This window comes from Anolis sagrei, chromosome 2 (genome assembly GCF_037176765.1).
Source record: "Anolis sagrei isolate rAnoSag1 chromosome 2, rAnoSag1.mat, whole genome shotgun sequence".
Taxonomy (NCBI): domain Eukaryota; kingdom Metazoa; phylum Chordata; class Lepidosauria; order Squamata; family Dactyloidae; genus Anolis; species Anolis sagrei.
This window is the reverse complement of record NC_090022.1, coordinates 98,553,018-98,575,144: the sequence shown is the minus strand read 5'-3', so window position 1 is coordinate 98,575,144 and position 22,127 is coordinate 98,553,018. Positions and strand designations below refer to the sequence as shown.

General features: G+C 39.4%; 1 protein-coding gene across 2 annotated transcripts in view; it reads left to right on the top strand.

The window, feature by feature from the left end:
• Window positions 1–21,558, top strand: part of DPYSL3 (dihydropyrimidinase like 3) — a 71,689-nt gene extending 50,131 nt beyond the window's left edge. For both annotated transcript variants that reach the window (XM_060765134.2, XM_060765135.2), the window contains exons 4-14: window positions 3,424–3,588; window positions 4,589–4,650; window positions 5,907–5,987; window positions 6,935–7,003; window positions 11,618–11,738; window positions 12,784–12,940; window positions 16,232–16,373; window positions 18,054–18,224; window positions 18,807–18,986; window positions 19,972–20,134; window positions 20,828–21,558. In XM_060765134.2, coding sequence (XP_060621117.1) covers window positions 3,424–3,588; window positions 4,589–4,650; window positions 5,907–5,987; window positions 6,935–7,003; window positions 11,618–11,738; window positions 12,784–12,940; window positions 16,232–16,373; window positions 18,054–18,224; window positions 18,807–18,986; window positions 19,972–20,134; window positions 20,828–20,916 — 1,400 coding nt within the window. In that variant the 3' untranslated portion in view covers window positions 20,917–21,558. The remainder of the gene's footprint in view (window positions 1–3,423; window positions 3,589–4,588; window positions 4,651–5,906; window positions 5,988–6,934; window positions 7,004–11,617; window positions 11,739–12,783; window positions 12,941–16,231; window positions 16,374–18,053; window positions 18,225–18,806; window positions 18,987–19,971; window positions 20,135–20,827) is intronic.
• The last annotated feature ends 569 nt before the right edge of the window (window positions 21,559–22,127 follow it).

The following is a 22,127-nucleotide window of genomic DNA, read 5'->3' as shown; positions in this document are numbered from 1 at the left end:
AAGGGTGCTGGTGTTCACCAAATGCAAATCCCAGGATTCCATAGCATTGAACCCGGGCAGTTAAAGTGGTGTCAAGCTGCATTAATTCTATAGCGCAGATGCATCCTCAACTCATTAAATAGGAAACTTTGTTTTCTTGAAGACCGAACTAGAATAGTTAAGATGTCTTACACAGGAATATATTATAGATGTTGTTACTGTTATGTCAAGAGTATACATTTCAACTCATTTCTTTCACAACACTAGTGAAGTTTGTATGTTTGGGGCAGGATGGCTATTGGGTCTATGTAGTTTGCATGGGGTGAAAATTTGTGTACAGGAATCCTATCACTGCTCATATTTGGAGATTGTATGGTAGGTAATCTGTAGTCTGAATTACTTTGCTTTTTTGGGAGGCTCTATTAATATGTTTTACTTTGAACATTTTTTCTCTTTGTAATTTATAATGACAAAACCTGTTTTTGGTGCATAACGTGGGATAGAAATACATATGGCAATGCTAGATACATTAGGATTAGTGTTCTTCAACTTCTTCTATGAGGGGTTGTCTTTGAAGACAACTCAGAAACTGCAATTGGTGGAAAGATCAGCAGCCAGGCTACTAACTGAAGCTAACTATAGGGAACACACAATGCCCCTACTAAAGCAGCTCCATTGCCTGCCGATAAGTTTCCAATCCGAATTCAAAGTGCAGGTTATTAGTCATAAAACCCTAAACGGTTCGAACCCTGTCTTATCTTCATGACCGCACCCCCTCCCCCCCATGAACCAGCATGGACTCAAGATCTGCCAGGGAGGCCCTCCTCTTGGTCCCGCCACCATCACAAGTGTGGTTGATGAGGACGAGGGAGAGAGCCTTTCCGGTAGTGGCCCCTGGCTTTGGAACGCCCTCTCCAGGGAGATCAGGCAGGCCCTCACAATCTCCTCCTTCCGTAGGGACCCAGAGACCTGGCTGTTGAAACCAGCTTTTGAGAACGCCTAGTCCCTATTGTTCTACGCAATAGTTATGCAGCCTTGCACTTTATGCCATGCCCTCTTTCCATGGTTACAGCTCTGCACTTCCCCTAATCTCTTGTCCTATGTTTACAGCCTGAACGTTTACAGTAGTTTACTTCCATTGGTTGATAAGTGCTGTTTGAATTTGAGTGTTAAGTTTTGCTTTTATGCCTATTTGTTTTTTTCAGTTGTATTTTATATTGTGTTTTACTTTATGTTCTGTTTTTTGGCACTTTGTGCCATGTGTAAGCCACCTCAAGTCCCTTGTGGAGAAAATTTAGGAAGTTGCCCTGCATGTTCTTATTGTGGTTTATAGCAGTGTATGTTTTATGTTATTTTCACTAAAAGGCCATGGGGAAAAATTGGTGTGGTCATGTCATTGGAGTGGATGAACTACATGGTTTGTAGGTGAGGTAAATATCCTCCAGTAGAACCCCAAGTTAATTGACGTTTGTGTTGCAACTTCTATGAAAAATTTAGTATCTCTGGGGAAAATCATACCCACTGTATAACGACATGTGGAATAACCATATTTAGCTTCATTATGTTACTATGGATTTGTTTTTGACAAATTTGATTTTTTTTTTCCTGGAAACATGAGAGTGATGCATATGTACGCAGAGTCAAGGTTTAAATCTTTGAAGCAAGTTTTACATGGCTTAAAAGAAACATTAAAATAATGTCACATTTTCATCGGTTAGGAGGTAAAAAAATGTGCATACAAATATGCTTCCTGAAAGGAAGAGCAGGGCACCTTGCCCAAGTGTGTCTTGGAAGAGGAACAAAATGATCTCCCAGCATACCCCGGAGGCAAAAAATAAATAAATAAAAATGGAAATTCTTCTATAAGCAGGCCCGGGCTCACAGCTTAGTGCTGCTGTGGTTCTTATGGCTTATTGAGCTGCAGTATCTTGCAAGTATGAATGCACTTGGTTGAAAACTTTCTTCTTACTCCTCCATTTCTATTGTGGCAGGAACCACAGAGTCTGCCGCATTAAAAGACTGCAGTAGATGCTTGAGATTACATCACGGGTAATAAAAGGGTACATTAGACTACATTTTTGGAAGCCGCACATTCTTTTTATAAGGAGTGGTACTGAGAGATACAGATGCTGGAAGTTGCTACTTCCCATTCACTTCTCGGCAAGACTGCTAAAATCATATGGTGTAATGCCAGAAACCATTAATCCATAATGCTTTTAGTTTTTTCATCTCTCTCCTGGTAAATGCACCCTAGACACATTTGAGAAATGGCAGTCCGTAAGATTCGAGGTGCTGCTTGTGCTTCACATGCTTTCTAGGAGCTCTGAAATATAGCAAATTGTCTTCAGTAGAAAATGCTGGAATAGTCCCTATTCATAGTTCTAAAATGTTCCAAACTCTGAGGTCTGTCTCATACTTCTCCTTTTCCCAGTTCCTTTCTGTTAAGTACCCTGTTCAACACATCCATTGCATCCACTTAAACGTTCTTAACAATTGTTTGCATAGTTTTTCCTGTTTAAAAAAGAACATTAAAATGGTGTTGCAACTATTTAGACAGTGCTCCAAATAAGATTAAAGCATGTGAAAAAGGACTTTATCACATCAGGCTATCCAATTGCAATTATAGCACTATGATTGTGATTTCTGGAGGAACTTATCACATGACTTTGGTGCTTGCCTGTAGCAGTTTTGTGTTCATAATTGTAGTGTTTTTCTACATGCATGAGAAAAAAGGGTCAATACTCCAAATAACACTGTCATAATGCTATTGAATCCGTGCTTGTTGATTTCTCCTGATGCAATCACAATATTCAAATAGTCACATGACTTTACTGGCCATGACTCCCATTCCTTTTCTGTGCAGTTGTGCAGATTCAGTGGGGAAAAACTTTAATAGCTACGTAGACACTGGATAGGGGGCCATACATGAGAAGGAAGACAGGGTCAGTGATGTCAGTGGAACACTAATCGTTGGAACAATAGAAAACTAGGTGACATCAAAGTTGTAATGAAGTGGAAGAAAGAAAGTGAATGTTTCAGTAACAGTATGTTTCCATTTGCTTAAAGATTGTGATAATTGCAATAAATTTATGTATTTATTTACAGTTTTTGTATACCGCTTTTCTCACCCTGAGGGGGACTCAAAGCATCCTTGTGTGATAAAGTCCAGCATTTAGTTAGCTGGTTTCTGGAATATACAATACCACATTTTAAAAATCAGATTAAAAACTTAAATCATTATACCCTGTGGTGTAGCACATAACTGTGTGCTTCCTGATAATAGCCAAGAATGATTAGACATATATACAATATATAGTATGATGTCTGGAATTGGACATGAAGTGTGGGGGGAATGGCCCTTTGGGTATTGAGCACCTACTTGAAAGAAATCATTTCCAGACAGGAGGAAGTTCTCTGCTACAACTTGTTGCTTTCTCCCCACAGTTGACCATGTTGTACCAGAGCCAGAGTCCAGCCTGATAGAAGCATATGAGAAGTGGAGAGAATGGGGTGATGGGAAGGCTTGCTGTGACTATTCACTACATGTGGATATCACCCTTTGGAATGACAGTGTGAAGCAGGAAGTGCAGACACTCATCAAAGAAAAAGGTTTGCCATAGCCAGTTTCCTCTTCTTTTTGCATCCTGCTCATGTGGTAAAGTGCACAAGGCAAGTCTTATCTGTGCCACAGTTTCTGCTGCCTCTTTCAGGTGATAAATAAATATTTCACCTAGAAAATCAAAAGGAAAATTGAACTTCTTTCACAAGAAAAAGCTTATGTGGTTATACTCTTTAAAAATTAGGAAACCATTCATAAACTACATTATTAGTGGTACAGAGTATTTTGAATGTAATTACTGGTTATCTTTTCCAGTTGCCCAACACATGCTTTCTTCCATATCATTGCATCCTTATAATACAGAGAGTAGCCTATTCTCCCTATTAGATTTCAGTAAACAGTATTTTAAGATGTGGCCCAAGCTTAATAAGTATTTTCTTTATAACAACAACAGCAACTTTATTTATAACCTGCTCTATCTCCCCGAGGGGATTCAGAGCGATTTCCAACAAAGGATGGCAAACATTCAATGCCATAAAACAGTACAAAATGTACAAATAGCCCCATGAATAAAACATCTATAACAAATTATAACAACTACTCACAAAGTTTAAATAAATAAAACATTTGAAGTTAAGTCTTCTGGTTAATTGAATGGGTGTTTATGTTTTAGTAGGTGCTTGATTATGAGTAGTTTCCTATGATACTAATACGACATAATTTAAGATTACGTTTAAGAGCAGGAATTTGCTTATATGAACTCCCAGGCTTAAGTGATTCTAACTTCCTTTCCTTTGTCTCACATGGCCAGAAAAAAGTTCTGTGGAACGTTGGCTTGATAACTATGTTAGTGTCAAGAAGTATTTTAATAGGACAATAAACAGAAAGATTCCTTTTGCTGCTACCTTTTGCAGGAAATTTCCATTTCACTGCATGTATGTTAATTTTTCATAAGACTTGTGGACATGTTCATTTAGAATAAGATGAAGTAGAGCTAGAGCACAAAATAGTATTTGTCAGCTTCCTCCCTTTTGTCATCTTCTCCTTTAGGAGTTAACTCATTCATGGTTTACATGGCCTATAAGGATTTATACCAGATGTCAAATACAGAGGTAAGAACAGTACTCTTCTCTTGTGCTGTCTATATGCACTATCACTTATAGTCCTTTATAGGGGTGAATCTGTAATTATTGGCAATAATTTGGAGTTAAAATTTATTAATATTGTGTTTTAATTTGTGATTCTGAGCCCCTTGGTTGGCCCAGGCAAAATTATGAGCTTAATAAAATAATAGCACAGGAGGATTTAGTAATAAAATAGGCTTTGAAGTTCTATGACCTACAGCCACCTTTTTGTATCACAGATAGTTAATGGCTATTCATTAAGATAATTAATGGAAACACCAAGTTTGAGAGGTAGTACACTCAAAGGACAAGATACAGGAGACAAACAAGAGATGGTTGTTGCCTGTAATGTCCTGTTTATACTTCGATTGTAAGGCTCATGGGTCCCCTCAGTGTGCATGGGGTGTGGGTAGTTTTCTTTTGGCCTAAATGACTAGCCATGCCCTTAGGCATAAACAGAAGCACAATAGGACATTTCATGGCTATTCCCCACCCATCAACTCCACCTGTATTTAGCCTGAAACCAAGAATGACTTTCCAGTTACCTCTGTTTCTAAAATCCCGCTTGCTCGAAATTTGTTTAAAATTGAATGTTTCATTAGCGGACGTCTAGCTCTCATGATTGCAGGTGACTGCTTTAAATTGGTGTGCCAAATGCTCTTGACCTCATTGTCAAAACAAATTGCTTATCTTGTGAGATTATTTTTGCTACTTTTTATTCAAATTTTGTAATACTGTTATGCTATTTATGTATGGCATACAAAGCTTTCAAGCTCTTTTAAAGAAAAGACACATGGTACATATAATAATAAATATATGTATGTTAAATGTGCCTTTAAAATGCAATTCATGAGGTGGAAGAGAGGAACTTAGATGCTAATACCAATGTAGAGTATGATGAATAGATTTTTAAAAGCCTGAATTGAAATCCAGCAATTTGCCCTAAGACAAATATTTAGTCTTACTAGAATACAGTACTAATCTTGTTTGTTTAAATATCTTATTGCTCAAATATTTTTGAAGTCCTCCAGGGCATCTGATTATGAGGTAAAAGTGTAATTAGGAATCATAAGCTTTATCTAGTAGTAGTTTGCTGTGCCAAATCCAGTGCCCCCTCCTGAGCACCCCCTCCTCTCTCCTTCTCTTTGTTTATCTTGTTCATTTCATTTCTGTGTTAATGTGAAACAAAGAGATACAGCACTTGTCTTCTAATAATGTCTTTCTTATTGTATCCTCTTTTTCAGCTGTATGAGATATTTAGTTTCTTGGGAGAGCTTGGTGCAATAGCTCAAGTTCATGCTGAAAATGGCGATATCATTGCACAGGTGATGTTTTCTCTTTTCTATGATCACAACACAAGATATAAGCAAGATAATGTAAATATATATCCCAGAGGAAGAGTGCTTTGTGGCACATAGGGTAACATTTCCAGTGGGTCTTTTGAACATGTTACTAGCAGAGTTACTGCTAGTTACTAGCAGAGAAGAGAATACAAACACCAGAATCAAGCTTAAGCATTGTTATTACCAAATAAGACCCTAGGGCCTTTGGTCAGCAAAGGCTGGCTCATTATTTCGTTTTAATTATTATATTTTATTGTATTTTAATGTTATCTCTATACAGTAATATTCCATTGTTTTGAATTGTTTGTATTTGCTTTGTTGTAAATTGTCATTTGATTGTGTGGTTGTTAACCACCTTGAGTCCCCACAAGGAGAAAGATGATGATGATAATGGTATTTTTTTATGACTTCAAGTTAATTAGCAGGGCAGCCAATGGGCAGAAACAAAGACTTGGATCCTCTCAATCCCCATGCACTCACTTGATTCACCAAGTTTTTCTTTGTGGACTCTGTGAATGCACACATGTGGAGTATCTGCGCCTGTGCAGGCTCCAACGGAAAACTTCCAAGTTTAAATCCAAAGTTTTGGCGACTTTTTAGAACATGAATTCTAACCCTTGCATTTCCATTATTATGTTTCATGTGTGCTTTTGTAAATGCCCACAAAGATTAACCACATGCACACAAAAGAACCAATTGATAGATTTAGCTATGCATTGCATTACTATGTTGTATAATTACAATTCCATCATTTTCTCAATGCCTTGAATTAACTGTCTACCACATTTCTTTTAACTGGTTGTTTTGACGAAAGCCAAAGAAAAAGAAGGCAGGGCAATGAAGTCAAGGAGAAAATATATTTGATCATATTTGGATCCATAATAAAATCCTAATCCAAGTCTCATTGTTCATTGTATTTATGTTTTTAGGAGCAAACTAGGATGCTGGAGATGGGAATAACTGGTCCAGAGGGCCATGTGCTGAGTAGGCCAGAAGAGGTAAAGTATCACTGGTTCCGTTTCATGCGGGAGGATTTTTTATCTTGCAAGTTACCTCCAGTATATTTTAGGTCTTTCTCCACCTAGTGTATTGGTACAAGTTCCTCATATAAACCTAAACCAATTCCAGAAGAAATTCATTATCTTGATCTTGTTCCTGAATGTTTTTACTTTTGATAGGTTTTCTAATCTAAATGAAGTTTGTTTTAGAGAAGCAAGTACTAATAAATAGAGTAATGAAATGTTGCATCCACATTGCAATGCATTCGACTAGAATCCTGCTAGTTTCTAATTGAGATTTCTATTTTGTTAAGCATAAGAAACTTAAAGCATTTACAGATGACACTAAAGGGTTTCTTAATCATGAGTTGCTGTCACATTGCTAATTAGATTTCATCTGATATTAGCATCTGGATTTTTATATGGCCTATTAATCTTTTTTTAAAATTGTATATACACACACACATTGAAACATACAATCTTCAAAATTCAGCAGTCAAAATGCAAGTATTTTTCCCCATTCCCACCACGACCACATCCCCCCCCCCCCCCAGGAACACTTCACTACTTTTGCTATACTTATTACAATTGTTCAATCATGCGGATAGTCTTATTTAACTCTTTGTATTTATCTTTCCCCTTTATTCTGAAAATGAGACCCTTCCATTTTGCCTTCCAGGTTCTTCTGATTTGGCCCGTCTTATAATAACTTTTCCTTTCATGAATATAATCTTGGAGTAGGTAGTTGGCTAGATATTTATACCAAGTTTTTATATCCCATTTTTTGTGGCCCTTCCAGCCTAGGGCAACTGAGGCTTTAATTGCATCCATCATGTATTTTATTATTTCCTCCCGTTCTTTAAATTCCCCATTTGCCTTCCATTTTATGAGTGAAAAATTGAGTCTTGTTCCATTCTATATTTATTCCTAATAGCTCCTCCATTTCCTTCTTAATTATTTTATGGAACTTTTCATATTTTTTCACATTCCCACCACATGTGGGTGTATGTTCCAGTTTTTCCACAATTATGCCAACATAGTTTTGGGCAAGTTCTCGTAATATATGCCAATTGCACGGGAGTTCTATACCATTTTATCAGTATTTTCCGTCGCATATGGCCTATTAATCTAAACATTTTTTTAAATTTAAAGTTAGTTTTAAACACATTTTAACAGTATTCTGATTTTTTCCCAGCCAATTCCCTTTCCATTCCAATAATATTACAATCACTGCTGTCAGTTTTGGTTCTGCAGCAGTAAGAGGAATGAAAATACAGCTGGCCTATAATAAATCTATATTCACAAGGAGCAGAAATTGTGGGGGTTAACATTTTATGTAATGCTTTCATAATTGTAATTGCCATTAAATAGGAAGACTGAAGTGCATTAAATGTTAGTATGCTTTTACCATTGGTTTTGGAAGAAATTTGGTCCCAGTCATCTTGGTAGAGTATTACACATTTCTCTTATTGCTGTTTTTCTAATTGGTTTGAGGATTTTGCAGGGAAAGGAGAATGTCTCTGGAACTTATATAAGTTTTTTGCCCAGCCAGCTGTTCCAGATCTGGGTGGTGCTCTTGTGCAGTTTGCTGCTTCTGACTCAGACCTGTCTTTGGAAGGAACTGTATGTTAGTGATTTACATGATTCCCTTAGTATACATGCTAATGGCATGAGTGGTATGGGTTTTGGTTGCTACTGAATATTTGCAGCCATGTGGAAAACATACCCCTATAGACAGGAGAAATGTTACACAAAGCCTGTAAGAAAACTACACTATAATAATCCAAGGAAATCTAAACCAGTGTGATTGTTTTGCAAGTCATAAAAATACTGAAGAAATATGAGTGGTAGATAACCATATGTATACATATATATACCAATGGTTGTGTATGTAGATTTAAACAAGATTTAAGCAGAAAATGTAAATATGTAAATTTTCCTTTTTTTAGTGCTGCAAGACTTGATCTGACTTGCAGACCTTTTTGCATGAAGTTACACTTTATTGACATTCTTCCATTTATTCTTAAATGGTTCCCAGTTTCTTAAGGAAACATCTTCTTGAACAGCCTTTCAAATAACGCATGGCATTGATGCTCATGCCAGCCATCTTCCCTACACACTGATCTGTATTATGTAGATATGTACACAGACTTGAGAGAATATATAAACTTCACAATCTTAACTTATCTGGCAAATAAAAATATGTAAATATCTATTGTTGCTTGCTGCAGTTTCCTTTCCTTTCGTTAAATAGCTGTTGAATGACAGAAGAGTTAATGTTACTATTTGATATATTTGTTCTTAATGTTTCTAACCAACTGTGGTCACTTGGTGAGTGGAATGGAAGAGGCAAGTGGGAATGACGATGTTCTCCTTAAGTTTGCTATACAGCAGAAAGAGGAAGGCAGGGATACTGAGACCCATGTTTTATCTTAAACTATTTTTAACCTTTTTGAGCAGAGTTTTCCAAACTCTGTGACGTAACACATTAGTGTGTTGGGTGGATGCAGTTTGTAGGTGTATTGTGTGCACATAATGAGAAATGACAAAAATCTTGTTTGTTATCTTACAAGTCATATATTTTTAAAAAACATAAATGAAAGGTTTTCATGAGATATGTTGTGTTCCCATACATGAATTACTGTGTCCTGAAATGTTTGGAAAACTCTGATTCAGAGGCAACAGTATATTTCTTGGAAGCTCTGCTAGAGCCAGATTCTCCTTATGAGGTTTGTTTGATGTCTTTATGAGTTTTTTCAGGGTCTCTTCAGGAGACTATTGTATTTTTACTTTCCCACTTGAAAATTTCAGTCCTAGTCTATTCTAATCTCTTTGGCAGCCTGAAGGCATTTGAGGGTGATGTCAGGCTTAACAGTGGGTGATGTAATGCTCCTAAGATACCTCACTTGATGAAATGTTGAAAGTGTTAACAGCAAGCTACAAATTCCTGATATCATGCAAGGCAAAAGTAGTCAACAAAATAATGGGAAGGAAGAAAATGCCTAATGTCTTCTAAATGCATAACAAATTGTAATCTATCCAACTCACCCATCACCCTTTATTTTATAAGTTTTCATACTTATTTATTTGTGCAATGCTTTTGATGCCAAATAAATAAACCCTTGCTAGGACTGGGGGCTGCTTGTTTTGCCCAGTTGATTAACTAATGTCAGTGGATCCAAAAGTTGGCAATGCCAATTTATGGGAGGAAGAGAAGGAAAAAATCTTGGGGTGCTACTGCATTCGCCAATAAGGTAATATTCAATAGGGGTGTCAACTCTGCATTGTTGTAATACCCATACGTGGAGATATGCTTTGTGAGTGCTAGGTAAGGTAAAGGTTTTCCCCTGATATTTAGTCCAGTTGCGTCCAACTCTGGGGGTTGGTACTCATCTCTATTTCTAAGTCGAAGAGCTGGCGTTGTCCTTAGACACTTCCAAGGTCATGTGGCTGACATGACTGCATGGAGCAGCGTTACACAATTCATATTCAGAATAGCAACACTGCACAACATATGTGAAGGCCTAGGTGCCATTGCTCAGTGCACAGTGACCCTTCCTATGCAGTCTCTCTCTGCATTCCTTACCCTCCTTTCTGCCAGTTTAAATATCTCACTGTTGTGTGAAAAATTTAATCTCTATACAGCCAGCATTGCTTTAATTTGGCAACTGGCTCCTTGGCACATCTAGGGTGAATGCAACAGCTTGGCTCAAACATCATAGCAGGAAATGTTTGCCTTCACCTGTTCAAGCTAGTAGGCTGCTATGGTACATGATCAATATTCTGTTTTCAACTGTGAAATGTATGAAAGCGGGAATGTACAACGAGCTGTAGAAAGGCATTTGGGGAATATAGGGAGACATAGAAAGCTCTTTAGGGTGCTCCTGTCACCAATATTAAGTTAATGCTGCCATTGGGTACAATTTGGACATGGTTGAAAGGTGAACACTGGTTAGAATTCTTTTGCTTCATCCCTACTAGAATAGATACATTCATTTAATTGCTGAATTGTGAGTCAATGTGCAGGTATAGCTGACCGACAGACTGACTCTAGTTGGGACTAACAGTAGGATTTATCACTTTATGTTCTAATGTGTCTATCATTTGCAAGGCTTAATTATCCTCTCTGGGAAAGATCACTCAATGAAGTGAAATTCTTTGTGTCATTATTATTATTATTATTATTATTATTATTATTATTATTATTATTAACTTTATTTGTACCCCGCTAGCATCTCCCGAAGGACTCGATGCGGCTTACACAGGCCGAAGCCTCAGAACACAATACAGTAGAACATAACACAACAATAAACAAAGCAAATCAAAATAATTAAGCAAAATAACAGCAACAGTGACAATACATCAAGACACTTTAAAACTGGGCCGGCCGGCGCAATGGGGTACAGGGTTAAAAGTGCTGAAATGGCAGGAGGAACATAGGATTAAAATAGTGCGGTGTGCAGTAATATTGATTGTACTAAAGTGCTTCTAGGACTTGGGATGGGGGATTCCTAATCTGAGAAGGCACATCGGAACAGCCAAGTTTTTAGGTCATGTGAGGTTATTGATTGTTTCTGAATGTTTTGTAAACTCAAGTTCCTTCTCTGTTTCTAGCTGGAGGCGGAAGCTGTCTTCCGTGCGATCACCATTGCCAGCCAGACCAACTGCCCCTTGTATGTGACCAAAGTGATGAGCAAGAGTGCTGCTGACCTAATTTCACAAGCCAGGAAAAAAGGTGAAAAACTGTATCTTCTATCTTCAGAGCAGTTGAAATCATCCCACTTAACCTGGCTTGAAACACTTGCTTTATTCTTTTGTTTGGTAATGTAAAAAATCCCTCTGTTTTGCATTGCTTAATTATCTTGCCTTTCCAAGTTTTGTTTCTATTTTAAACTTATAAATATCAGTTTAGTCCCCAACCATTATTCAGAGAGATTTTGTCCAGGGTGCCTTTATCTAGGAGGCCCTATTTGTTTACGCTACCTGCTCACTTTTCTGCATGAGGCTGATGGAGCAGACAACCTCCAGGCAGTAACATTCACAACATTCCTGTTGATTATAGTGGCTATGAAGCTCACTGGCTCACTTTGTGCTAGTCATGGCACAGGCATTTGAAGATTTGACATGGGCTCTACTCCAGCACTTGAATTACTACACAGTTGGAGGCATTCCTGTAAGGTTGATTGCGCCCCAATCTTCCAAATGCTTTAACATTCATTTGATTTGTGCCTAAAATCTGGTGTAGCTCTTTCAAGCCCAAGTGATGAGTGTAATGGATCCCCCGGTGGCACAAAGAGTTAAACCCTTGTGCTGGCAGGACCGCTTACCGACAGTTCAGCAGTTTGGGTTGAGCTCCCTCTGTCAGCTCCATCCCCCTGTGCAGAGACACGAGAGAAGCCTTCCCCAAGGATGGTAAAACATCAAACATCCGGGCATCCCCTGGGCAACATCTTTGCAGACAGCCAATTATCTCACTCCAGAAGCGACTTGCAGTTTCTCAAGTCTCTTCTGACATCAAAAAAAAAAAAAAAGAGAGAGAGAGAGAGAGAGAGGGGTCAGCCATATTCTGGAATATCAGAATCAGACCAAGTGCCTTAAATATGTAGTTGCCCCCCCCCCCAAAAAAACTACAGGCCAAATAGGCCCTGCTTCCCTCCGCCCCAAGTTTTTTATTTTATCTTTATCCTTGGGTAAAAGTAAAGGTTTTCCTTGACATTAAGTCCAGTCTTGTCCAACTCTTTATCCTTAATCTCTCTTATATATTTTTGTCCCGCCACCAGGCAATGTAGTGTTTGGTGAGCCAATTACTGCCAGCCTTGGAATAGATGGAACACACTACTGGAGCAAAAACTGGGCGAAGGCGGCTGCATTTGTGACTTCCCCACCTCTGAGTCCAGATCCCACGACCCCAGATTACATTAACTCCTTACTGGCCAGGTTGGTGAAAACAAAAATGGGACTACCTGCCTCTCAAACCTGTTATTTGTAAATGTGGGATGTGATGAATAAGATGTTGCCGCCTAAGGGCTTCCAGTGGTAGAACGCATATCTCTCTTGATTAAAAACAAACAAACAAATAGCACTTCTGACAAGTTAATTCTGCATTAACTGAAGGATGCATTTAATCACTTAAAGTGTATGTTTGGTGGAGTGAGCAATAAATAAAATGTATTCAACATATTAGCAAAGATGTTTGGCTTCCGCCTTCTTTGCAGTGAGCTGCATTAAAAGTGACAGTTAGGGATATTATAATCTAAACTGAGATTAAGTGATGTTGAGATCTTAATGATGTGGATCCAGAAATGTTCCCTTTCTTTTCCAAAATACTTGATGGGGTGGCACTTAAATCCTAAGCACAAACAAATCAGAGAAGCTGTGGTCTGCCAAGTTGAAATACGTAGCTTCTCAGGATTTCTGGCAAAGCATCATTCCTGAGATGCATACCCAGAGCTGTGGTTGTTCTCTCCACATACTGAGGCTGGCATCCTATGAGGGAGTGGCTTAAAGAGCTGGGTATGTTTAGCCTGAAGAAGAGAAGGCTGAGAGGAGACATGATAGCCAGGTATAAATACGTGAGAGGAAGTCATAGGGAAAAGGGAGCGAACTTGTTTTCTGCTGCCCTGGAGACTATGACATGGAACAATGGCTTCAAACTACAAGAAAGGAGATTCCATCTGAACATTAGGAAGAACTTCCTGACAGTGAGGGGTGTTCGGCAGTGGAACTCTCTGCCCCAGAGTGTGGTAGAGGCTCCTTCTTTGGAAGCTTTTAAGCAGAGGCTGGATGGCCATCTGTCGGGGGTGCTTTGAATACAATTTTCCTGCTTCTTGGCAGGGGGTTGGACTGGATGGCCCATGAGGTCTCTTACAACTCTATGATTCTATTATTCTAGTCATATAAATGAAATGGTATGGCTGACTGAAGATTTCTTCATAAAGTAAATGCTGCTGGTACATATAGATCAGGGATGGGCACACTTTCTAACTTGGGGGCCACATGTTAGCACTCCCTGCTAAGAGGACTGGCTGCCCGGTGATAAAAGAAGGAAGGGGAGGAGGAAGGAAAGAGAGAAGGGAGGAAGGATGAAAGGGTGGAAGGGAAGGATGGAAGGAGACAGAGGGAGAGAGGGAGGTAAAGAGGAGGGAGGGAGAAGGAAGGAAAGACAAAAGGGAAGAAAGGTCCAAAGGGTGGAAGGGAAGGATGGAAGGGAAGGAGGAAGGAAGGAGAAAAGGGTGAAAGGGAATGGAGGGAGGGTGAAAGAGGGAGGAAAGAAAGGGAGGGAGGAGAAAGAGGGAAGTAAGGAAAGACAAAAGGAAGGGAGGGAGGGAGGACAAAATGGTGGAAGGGTGGATGAATGGAAGGAAAGAAAGAAAGAAGGAAGGAAGAAGGGAAGGATAATATGGTTGAAGGGCATTCCCTTCAACCAAGGGAGAAAGCGGGAGGGCGGGAAAAGGAAGGAAAGGCAAAAGGGAAGGAAAGAAGGAGGGAGAAAGAGGGATGTAAGAAAGGAAGGGAGGGGAGAAGGAAGGAAAGAGAGAAGGAAGGAAGAATAAGATGATGAATGAGAGGAGGGCCTGAGAAAAGAGTCCAAGGGGCCACTTCCGGCCCCCAGGCCTGGATTTGCCCATACCTAATATAGATAGATATATGCAGAGGTGAGGGAATACTTGGAGTCACAAAAGTACAAGGCAGGATTGCTGCTTGATGTTTTCAGGTCAAGTTGGCAGCAATCACTTGTTGATATACGTCTGGCAGAATGTCATAATGGAAGGCTTGCTGATACTTTTTGCATGTTGTTAATAATTTGCTAACAAGGGATAACTTTCCTTGATTGTCCTTTAGTAAGTAGTAGACACTGGATTGAAATCAACCATAAATGGAATATGTATATGGAAGTAACTAATTTTTGGCATATACGGCAATGAATGTCTTTATGTTTGAGTTCCCAGTTGAAAGTCCCAGCTGCAGTCTCCTGCTGATTCTCTTAGATCCAGGCTCTGTATCCATTGCCTGGATTGCTTTGCAGGATGCTGGATCATTGCCATGGCCATGGTTGTGAAATTTTATTCGGAATGATAACTTACCATCATTTCAAATTGAGGACTGTGGTGGTTATCATTACTCAGCAATGAAATGCTTTGCAAAATGAAAAAAGGGGAATACTGAGGAATAATTGGCTGAACTGCATATTGGCATAAAATTGGGTGAATGTGCATCTGTAAACTAGCAGTTATTTCATTTTATTTATATCCTGGCTTTTTCCCAGTATGAGAAATGTTGCTCTGCTACTGGAAATGAGAAGTAGTTGGTATATACAATGTATCCTTCAAAGTACATAGGTTGATTGGAGACTTGAAGAAAAGAATGACTTAACTAGACGTGAGTTGAATTGGATTGGAGCAGACCAGCCTGGAAAAACAGCAGTCATTGCATATGATGCTTTAGGCTATTGTTATGTGTGCATGCCTCTGTATAGGAGTCCTGTACTTTTCTGTACAAGAAAAGGAGCCACACCTGCTTCTCTTAAGCTCTCTGCTCAAGACATTCTTGGCCACAGCCCTCAGGAGACTTGTCTGGCGGGAGTATCCTTCTGCCTGCTTATGTGTGTTTTTAGTAGAACAAATCTAACTGACACAAATCTCCCGGCAGTAAACCCGACATATGGCACCAAATTATTAAGAAGAGATAGAGATTATCATTGGATTAGGACTTTGGTTCAGAGGCCCAGACTGAGGCATGCAGCTCAAAGTCTCTTTGAAACAGAAAAATCAGACACTGGCTCCATCTGGAAGCCAAACAATCTCTCCAGTTTCCTTTCTTAATGTTTAGACAAGGCTTTAAGGATTTTTCTTTCTCTTCCTTAATTACCATGCATCCTTTCAACTCTGAGTCTCTGGCAGCTAGCAGACGCCAGGAAGCAGGAAGTTTCCATGGGACTCTGTGCACAATCCTTGGGATGAAGGTTGGGCCACTGACTTTGTGTCTTGCTGCCCCCTGGAGTCACAAATGTACAAATATCCGGGGACAAAGAGCCAGTTTTGTAGACGTGAACTTGTATGTTTGTAAAACATTCTAAATAGATTTATTCTAAATTTAGTTGCAATTCTCTTTTATTTCGATTATTGCTGCTTTCTGAGGATGATGATTTTTAAAAAGATTGCATGTGTTTCCTTTCCTTTTCAATGGCATACCTAATAGATAACATCTTTTTCTTTCTCTCTTTCCCAGTGGGGACCTTCAGGTCTCTGGAAGTGCACATTGTACATTCAGTACAGCCCAGAAAGCTATCGGAAAAGATAACTTCACAGCAATCCCAGAGGGGACCAATGGTATTGAGGAACGCATGTCAGTTATCTGGGACAAGGCAGTGGTAAGCATCGAGATCGGGAGGGAAAGGGATGAATCGGGGCTTGCGGTGGGGCTGCTACATGGCTCCTTTTCTGAAAAAAAGTGAATGGGTCAGTATGGATCTATCTGTATGGAATATATTTTGGAATGTGAATGTGCCTGTGGTCCTAATTCCCTTGACATGTGACCTTTGGAAAATTAACCCAAAAGGGATTGTGAGCCTTGGCTGACAAATAGTATCTATTAAGAAACTTCTGAAAACACACTTATGCACTTTAGCGTAGGGAGAGGAGGAGGATCAGAACATTTTAACTCATTGGTATTTCTTACAGTATCTGTATTTCTTATATTATTACAGTATTACCAGTATACTGGTGTTAGCCATTTTAAAGCCATTTTACTGTAATTGTATCATAATTGTCTTTAGGGTATATGTTGTAATGTTTTACTCATGCTTTAGTTTACTATGTCTTATTGGATTGTTTTTTTATTATTTTCATATCAATGCTTAATTTTTTGTTGTAAGTTTACTTTAGTTTCTCTACATTATCTTGTATTATTTTGATGTATTTGTATTGCATGTTTCCCTTTTGTTTTGTGTCTGTAAACCGCCCTGAGTCCCTTCAGGGAGAGAGGGTGGTCTAGAAATAATGATGATGATGATGATGATGATGATTATTATTATTATTATTATTAACTACTATTTAACTAATTCATGGCATGAGGAGATCTCATGTTTGCATGAATAGCAACTAGTTTAGTATATAAATTAATTCAATAAAGCCTCTTTTGGTTTAATATGTTGTATGCCTCTGTATAGGAGTCCTGTATACAGGACTTGTTCACTCAAATTCAGTAATGATAGGAAATTGCAGCTGTTGAGGACTATAGGTCAGTTTAGACAATTTAGACAATATTTAGATTGACGCTTGATTGAATTTATATAATATAATATTTATTTCCTTGGCTGCGTTTAGTTTCAACTTAGTACTGTCCATGGTATTCCGATAGACTTGACTATTCATGCCAAATGTGTTGTTTACAGTACTAATTGCCACAGGGAAAATTGATAAGCAAAACCTGTGCAGTTTTTGAAAAGTTTTTCTTGGAGGAGAAAGTCTTCTCCCAAGTTCTGCAGGAAGAGAGGCTGAGCAAGGATTGTTGAGGCTATATCCTCCCACAATCCTTTTTTCGATCTTCCACAATGGTTTCAGCTCCTCTGAATGTTGCTCTGTGCCCCCTCTTGCCATGGAGGGAAAGGGAATAGGGTAGAGGAGGGGCTGGTTAGTCTTCAGATCTGTTCAAAGATGAGAGATGGGGGCTGAGAAAGGAGCCTGAGATTTCTTGTTAGAATTTTCATTTCAGGATCTCATTAATTTTCCTCAAATCTGAATGCTCTTTCCATTCCTATAGTTCACCTGAACATATAAATCTGTGCAACTGTAGCTTCCATTCCACATTACAAGGATCTGACTAGCAAACAGTATCAATCACAGAATGGCAGAGCCAGATGGGGCCTTGCTTTCCTGCCCCAATCTGTTTAAAATAACAATTGGCTAAATACTTCTTGAGAATGAATGGGAACTATTTCCAAATGGGGAAAATGTCTATTCAAAAACAGATACCAGATATCTGCTTTTACTCTTTGTATATAGCACCATCTTATATAGGTTTGATTGCACCATAAAATCTCCCTTTCCAGGCTACTGGGAAGATGGATGAAAATCAGTTTGTGGCTGTGACAAGCACCAATGCTGCCAAGATCTTCAACATGTACCCAAGAAAGGGGAGAATCGCAGTGGGATCAGACAGTGACCTGGTCATATGGGATCCTGATGCAGTGAAAATCGTGTCTGCTAAAAGCCACCAGTCAGTAAGTTTTTTGCTGGTCAGGGAACTGTTTCAAAGGGCAAACTGTCCTCTGTGAGTGTATTTTTTCAAATCATATGCCAAATGCTACTTCTGTATTTAGATGACTCCCCCTTGTTTTGTGACTTGCAGGAAATAAACAAACCCACTAGAAAGAGGAGTTTTATTATCCACCAGTCTTTTCTCCCTTTTAAAGTAGGAGTTGGAGGTTCCAGTTTGGAAAATAAGTTTTGCCTCAAGTCTATAATTTCATCCATGCCAAACTATCACTACAATTTAAATACTTGGTTTCCACACAGCAAATTACTAATGCATGTGTTTAACTCTGGAGTAAAAGTATTCATTTGCTAGTAGCAAAAAATATTTTTTGTTGTTGACTTAAAATCTGTCTCAGTTAATATATTTTTTGAAAATCTGGGCCTTTTGTATTCTTTGAATGAGGCATAATTCCTAAACTTGCCAACAAAGTTGTGTCCCCTTTCTCTGGTACTATGATGTTTCAGAGTTTGCGTCTCAAAACTGAGCCACTTTCCAAAAAGGCTTGTGCTTTGTACCTAATGCACACATTGGCCTCTGTATCTTGCAGGCAGCCGAATACAACATCTTTGAAGGAATGGAGCTGCGTGGAGTCCCACTGGTTGTCATATGCCAGGGAAAGATAATGATGGAGGATGGCAACCTTCATGTGACACAAGGAACAGGGCATTTCATTCCTGGCACCCCTTTCTCAGACTATGTCTACAAGCGCATCAAAGCAAGGAGGAAGGTAAAGTAGACGAATCTGGATTGAAATGGGCAATCCTTGGGAGCAGAGAGGTTTAACAAAGACCATTTCATTTAGTAGAAGCTCGACTTCTTACAGAGTTTGGGTTTGTTTCTGTAAGATTGTCTCTGAATCTGGACAGGTTCTGAGATCCCTGGAGAAAGGCTTTTGGTCCTATCACTGTCTCAAAGGCAGCCTTCTTGTTGGCTGCTTCCATGTTATGGAGCCCATGGGAAAATGTGCTGGCTTCCAGGTTTCTCTCCTTCCACTAGCAAGCCCTCGCAAACAAGGACCATATATAAACAGACTTTTGCCCATAACTGGTTATTGCAGAAGAATTCTTAATGGAGAATGACATTTGTGCCCTCTCCAATCTATTGTATTTCAAATTGTTTTAATCTGATAGTTTATTTAAATGTTTTAATATTTTTAAATGGTTCATTTTAGATATTTTAAGTTTAAACCTATGTTGTAAACCATTGTGAGTCAACCCTGGATCGTACCTGACTGGGAGCCCACCAATGATAACTAGATGATATAGGCTATATTTCAGAGGAAGGGACTGGTAAAACCACATCTGAGTTTTTCTTGTCTAAGAAAATACTCTGAAATTCACGGGGTCACCATAATACTTGCAGTTTGAAGGCATGTGTGTATGCAGTGAAAAATGTGCAGCCATCTATGTGTTATTTTCCTTTCAAGGAGCTCTTGCTAATGGCTATCTTTTTCTTGCTTTGCTAATGTGCTTCCATCACCATCAGGAGACTGATAGCAGAGGGTTATGATGTCCCTCTGCTGTATGTATGAATGAGAGATTAAGGGAAAGCAAACAAACCACCCCCACCCTTCTGCTGATTCTGGAGATGTGTAAAGATAGAGGTGCTTGCTGTGAGGGCATAGGCACACTGAAAGGTGAAATGCCTTTGCTGTTTGTCAGGAAAGCCAGTGCATTGCCACTACTATTCTCTCCATCTCTTCTCTCTGACAGATGGCTGAAATGCATGCTGTGCCACGGGGCATGTACGATGGGCCTGTGTTTGACTTGACCACCACCCCTAAAGGGGGCACCCCTGCAGGGTCCACTCGGGGATCCCCAACTAGGCAGACCCCCCCAGTAAGAAATCTCCACCAGTCTGGATTTAGCTTATCAGGTAAGCGTGAGGGGGGGGGGGGGAGGGGCTGTATTGACTCCCACAGCCTGAGGCTCAAGGGAACCTAAAACGTTTCAACTGAAAGAGCCACGATACTTGTCAGCAACACCACAGTGAACTGATTAAGCTCACATCTGGGGTACAGTACAGTAGAAGGAAATGGGATATTTTTGTGGTGGCTTTCCACAGAATTTTTTTGATCAGACCACATTATTTTTAGGATCATCCCCTAGTCCACAGACAGCTATAATGCAAACAGACAATCCATGGTGGACAATCCATGACAAATTACTCTAAAATGTGTGACTGCCACCTACTTGGACAGTTTTCCTTCTAGGGCAGTGGTTCTCAACCTGTGGGTCCCCAGGTGTTTTGGCCTGCAACTCCTAGAAATCCCAGCCAGTTTACCAGTTGTTAGGATTTCTGGGAGTTGAAGGCGAAAACATCTGGGGACCCACAGGTTGAAAACCATTGCTCTAGGGCAATAGTAGAGACGAACATTTCCAAAACTAGCATGATAACTTTTGCCTAAACAAATGCATTAAGAACTACTACTGCACAGAATTCCCCCCTCCTCCTCTCTTTAGGGTAGAAAGAGAACAGGATGGTCTTGGCTTTATTGGTATGTGAAAAATCACTTCTAATTCCTGTTTCTCATCCTCTGTGGCTTTCCTCCTTGTGTGTTCACTGCAGGTACTCAGATTGACGAAGGGGTTCGCTCAGCCAGCAAACGCATAGTCGCACCCCCTGGAGGCCGTTCCAATATAACATCTCTGAGTTAAGCACCCAGTAATTGAAAAAGGGGAAACCATTATTTGAAATAACTAAGCAATGGTACCTTGATAATATTTAAGAAAGAGCAGTGGAGAAGAGTTTGGATTTTGAAGAATCAAGAAGCCTCAAGCCTTATGTTTCATAAATGCTACTCGCTACCTAGCTTTAAAAAATATTGCGGGTTTTCCTTTTTGTTTATTCATAGCCTTAATATTTTTTCCCATTTTTTACATGCATGCAAATCTGACAGGTGACTAAGTTAAGAGTATGTAATTGTACATGGTGAGTGCTTGTGTGATGACACATTGTAAGCAGGGGACTGGAGACAGGCAGGAAACTAATGACATGAGCAAGCTGTTTAGCCAGGTTACTTGGGCAGAATCAACCAAGGAGTCTAGTCTTGGGGATGGGAGGGGGCAGCTGGTGGTGGGGCAGGGTAGTGGGAGGTGGATGGGGGGACCAACTAGATCTGTGTATTGTGTCCATGTTTTTCTGTTTACTCTCAATGCTGACGAGACATAGTTGCCTCTGAGCACTACGTGAGGCCATTGGAAAGCTCAGCCATCTTTGTAATGGCTCTGTTGTATCACCGCTTCCTGTTAGATATTTTATTACTTCGTACATTTTATTGAATAAAAAATTGAAAGGCATGTTCTTTCTAATTGATTTCCTGTGACTATGTAATGATACTTTTTCACCTCAAGACAAATCCTGTCATTAACCTCCACCCATTTGGAGAAGGATGGATAAGAGGAAGGATGTAGCTCTGAATATCAAAGAAATACACTCACATGCATCTCATTGTCTAATCCTTGCCACCTCTGTTTGCTTTCATACTACATAAACTGCTCAGTGAGCCGATAAAGGAAGATACAACTTCCTGAGTACTTTTTCAGCAGCATGCGCCAATGGCTTTGAAGGGACATCCTTTCTACTCTTAACTTTGAGTCAAACAAAGGCCTTTCACAGAAGGATCTGAACCCATAGTAGTACATTGTCATGATAACTTTGAGAAGTAGGCAAATGTATATCCAACACATGATAGTCCCCTTATGTCTTGAATTTGCAAGTGCACTAATTTCCTTACTTTTCACAGATTGGCAACTGTGGCTTATGTATGAACTGCATATTCTAGACAGTGTCAGATTCATTCTCAGCCAATGAAAATTATATTTAATATGGTTAAGTATCTGCTATCAGTTTTTAAGTACACAAATTC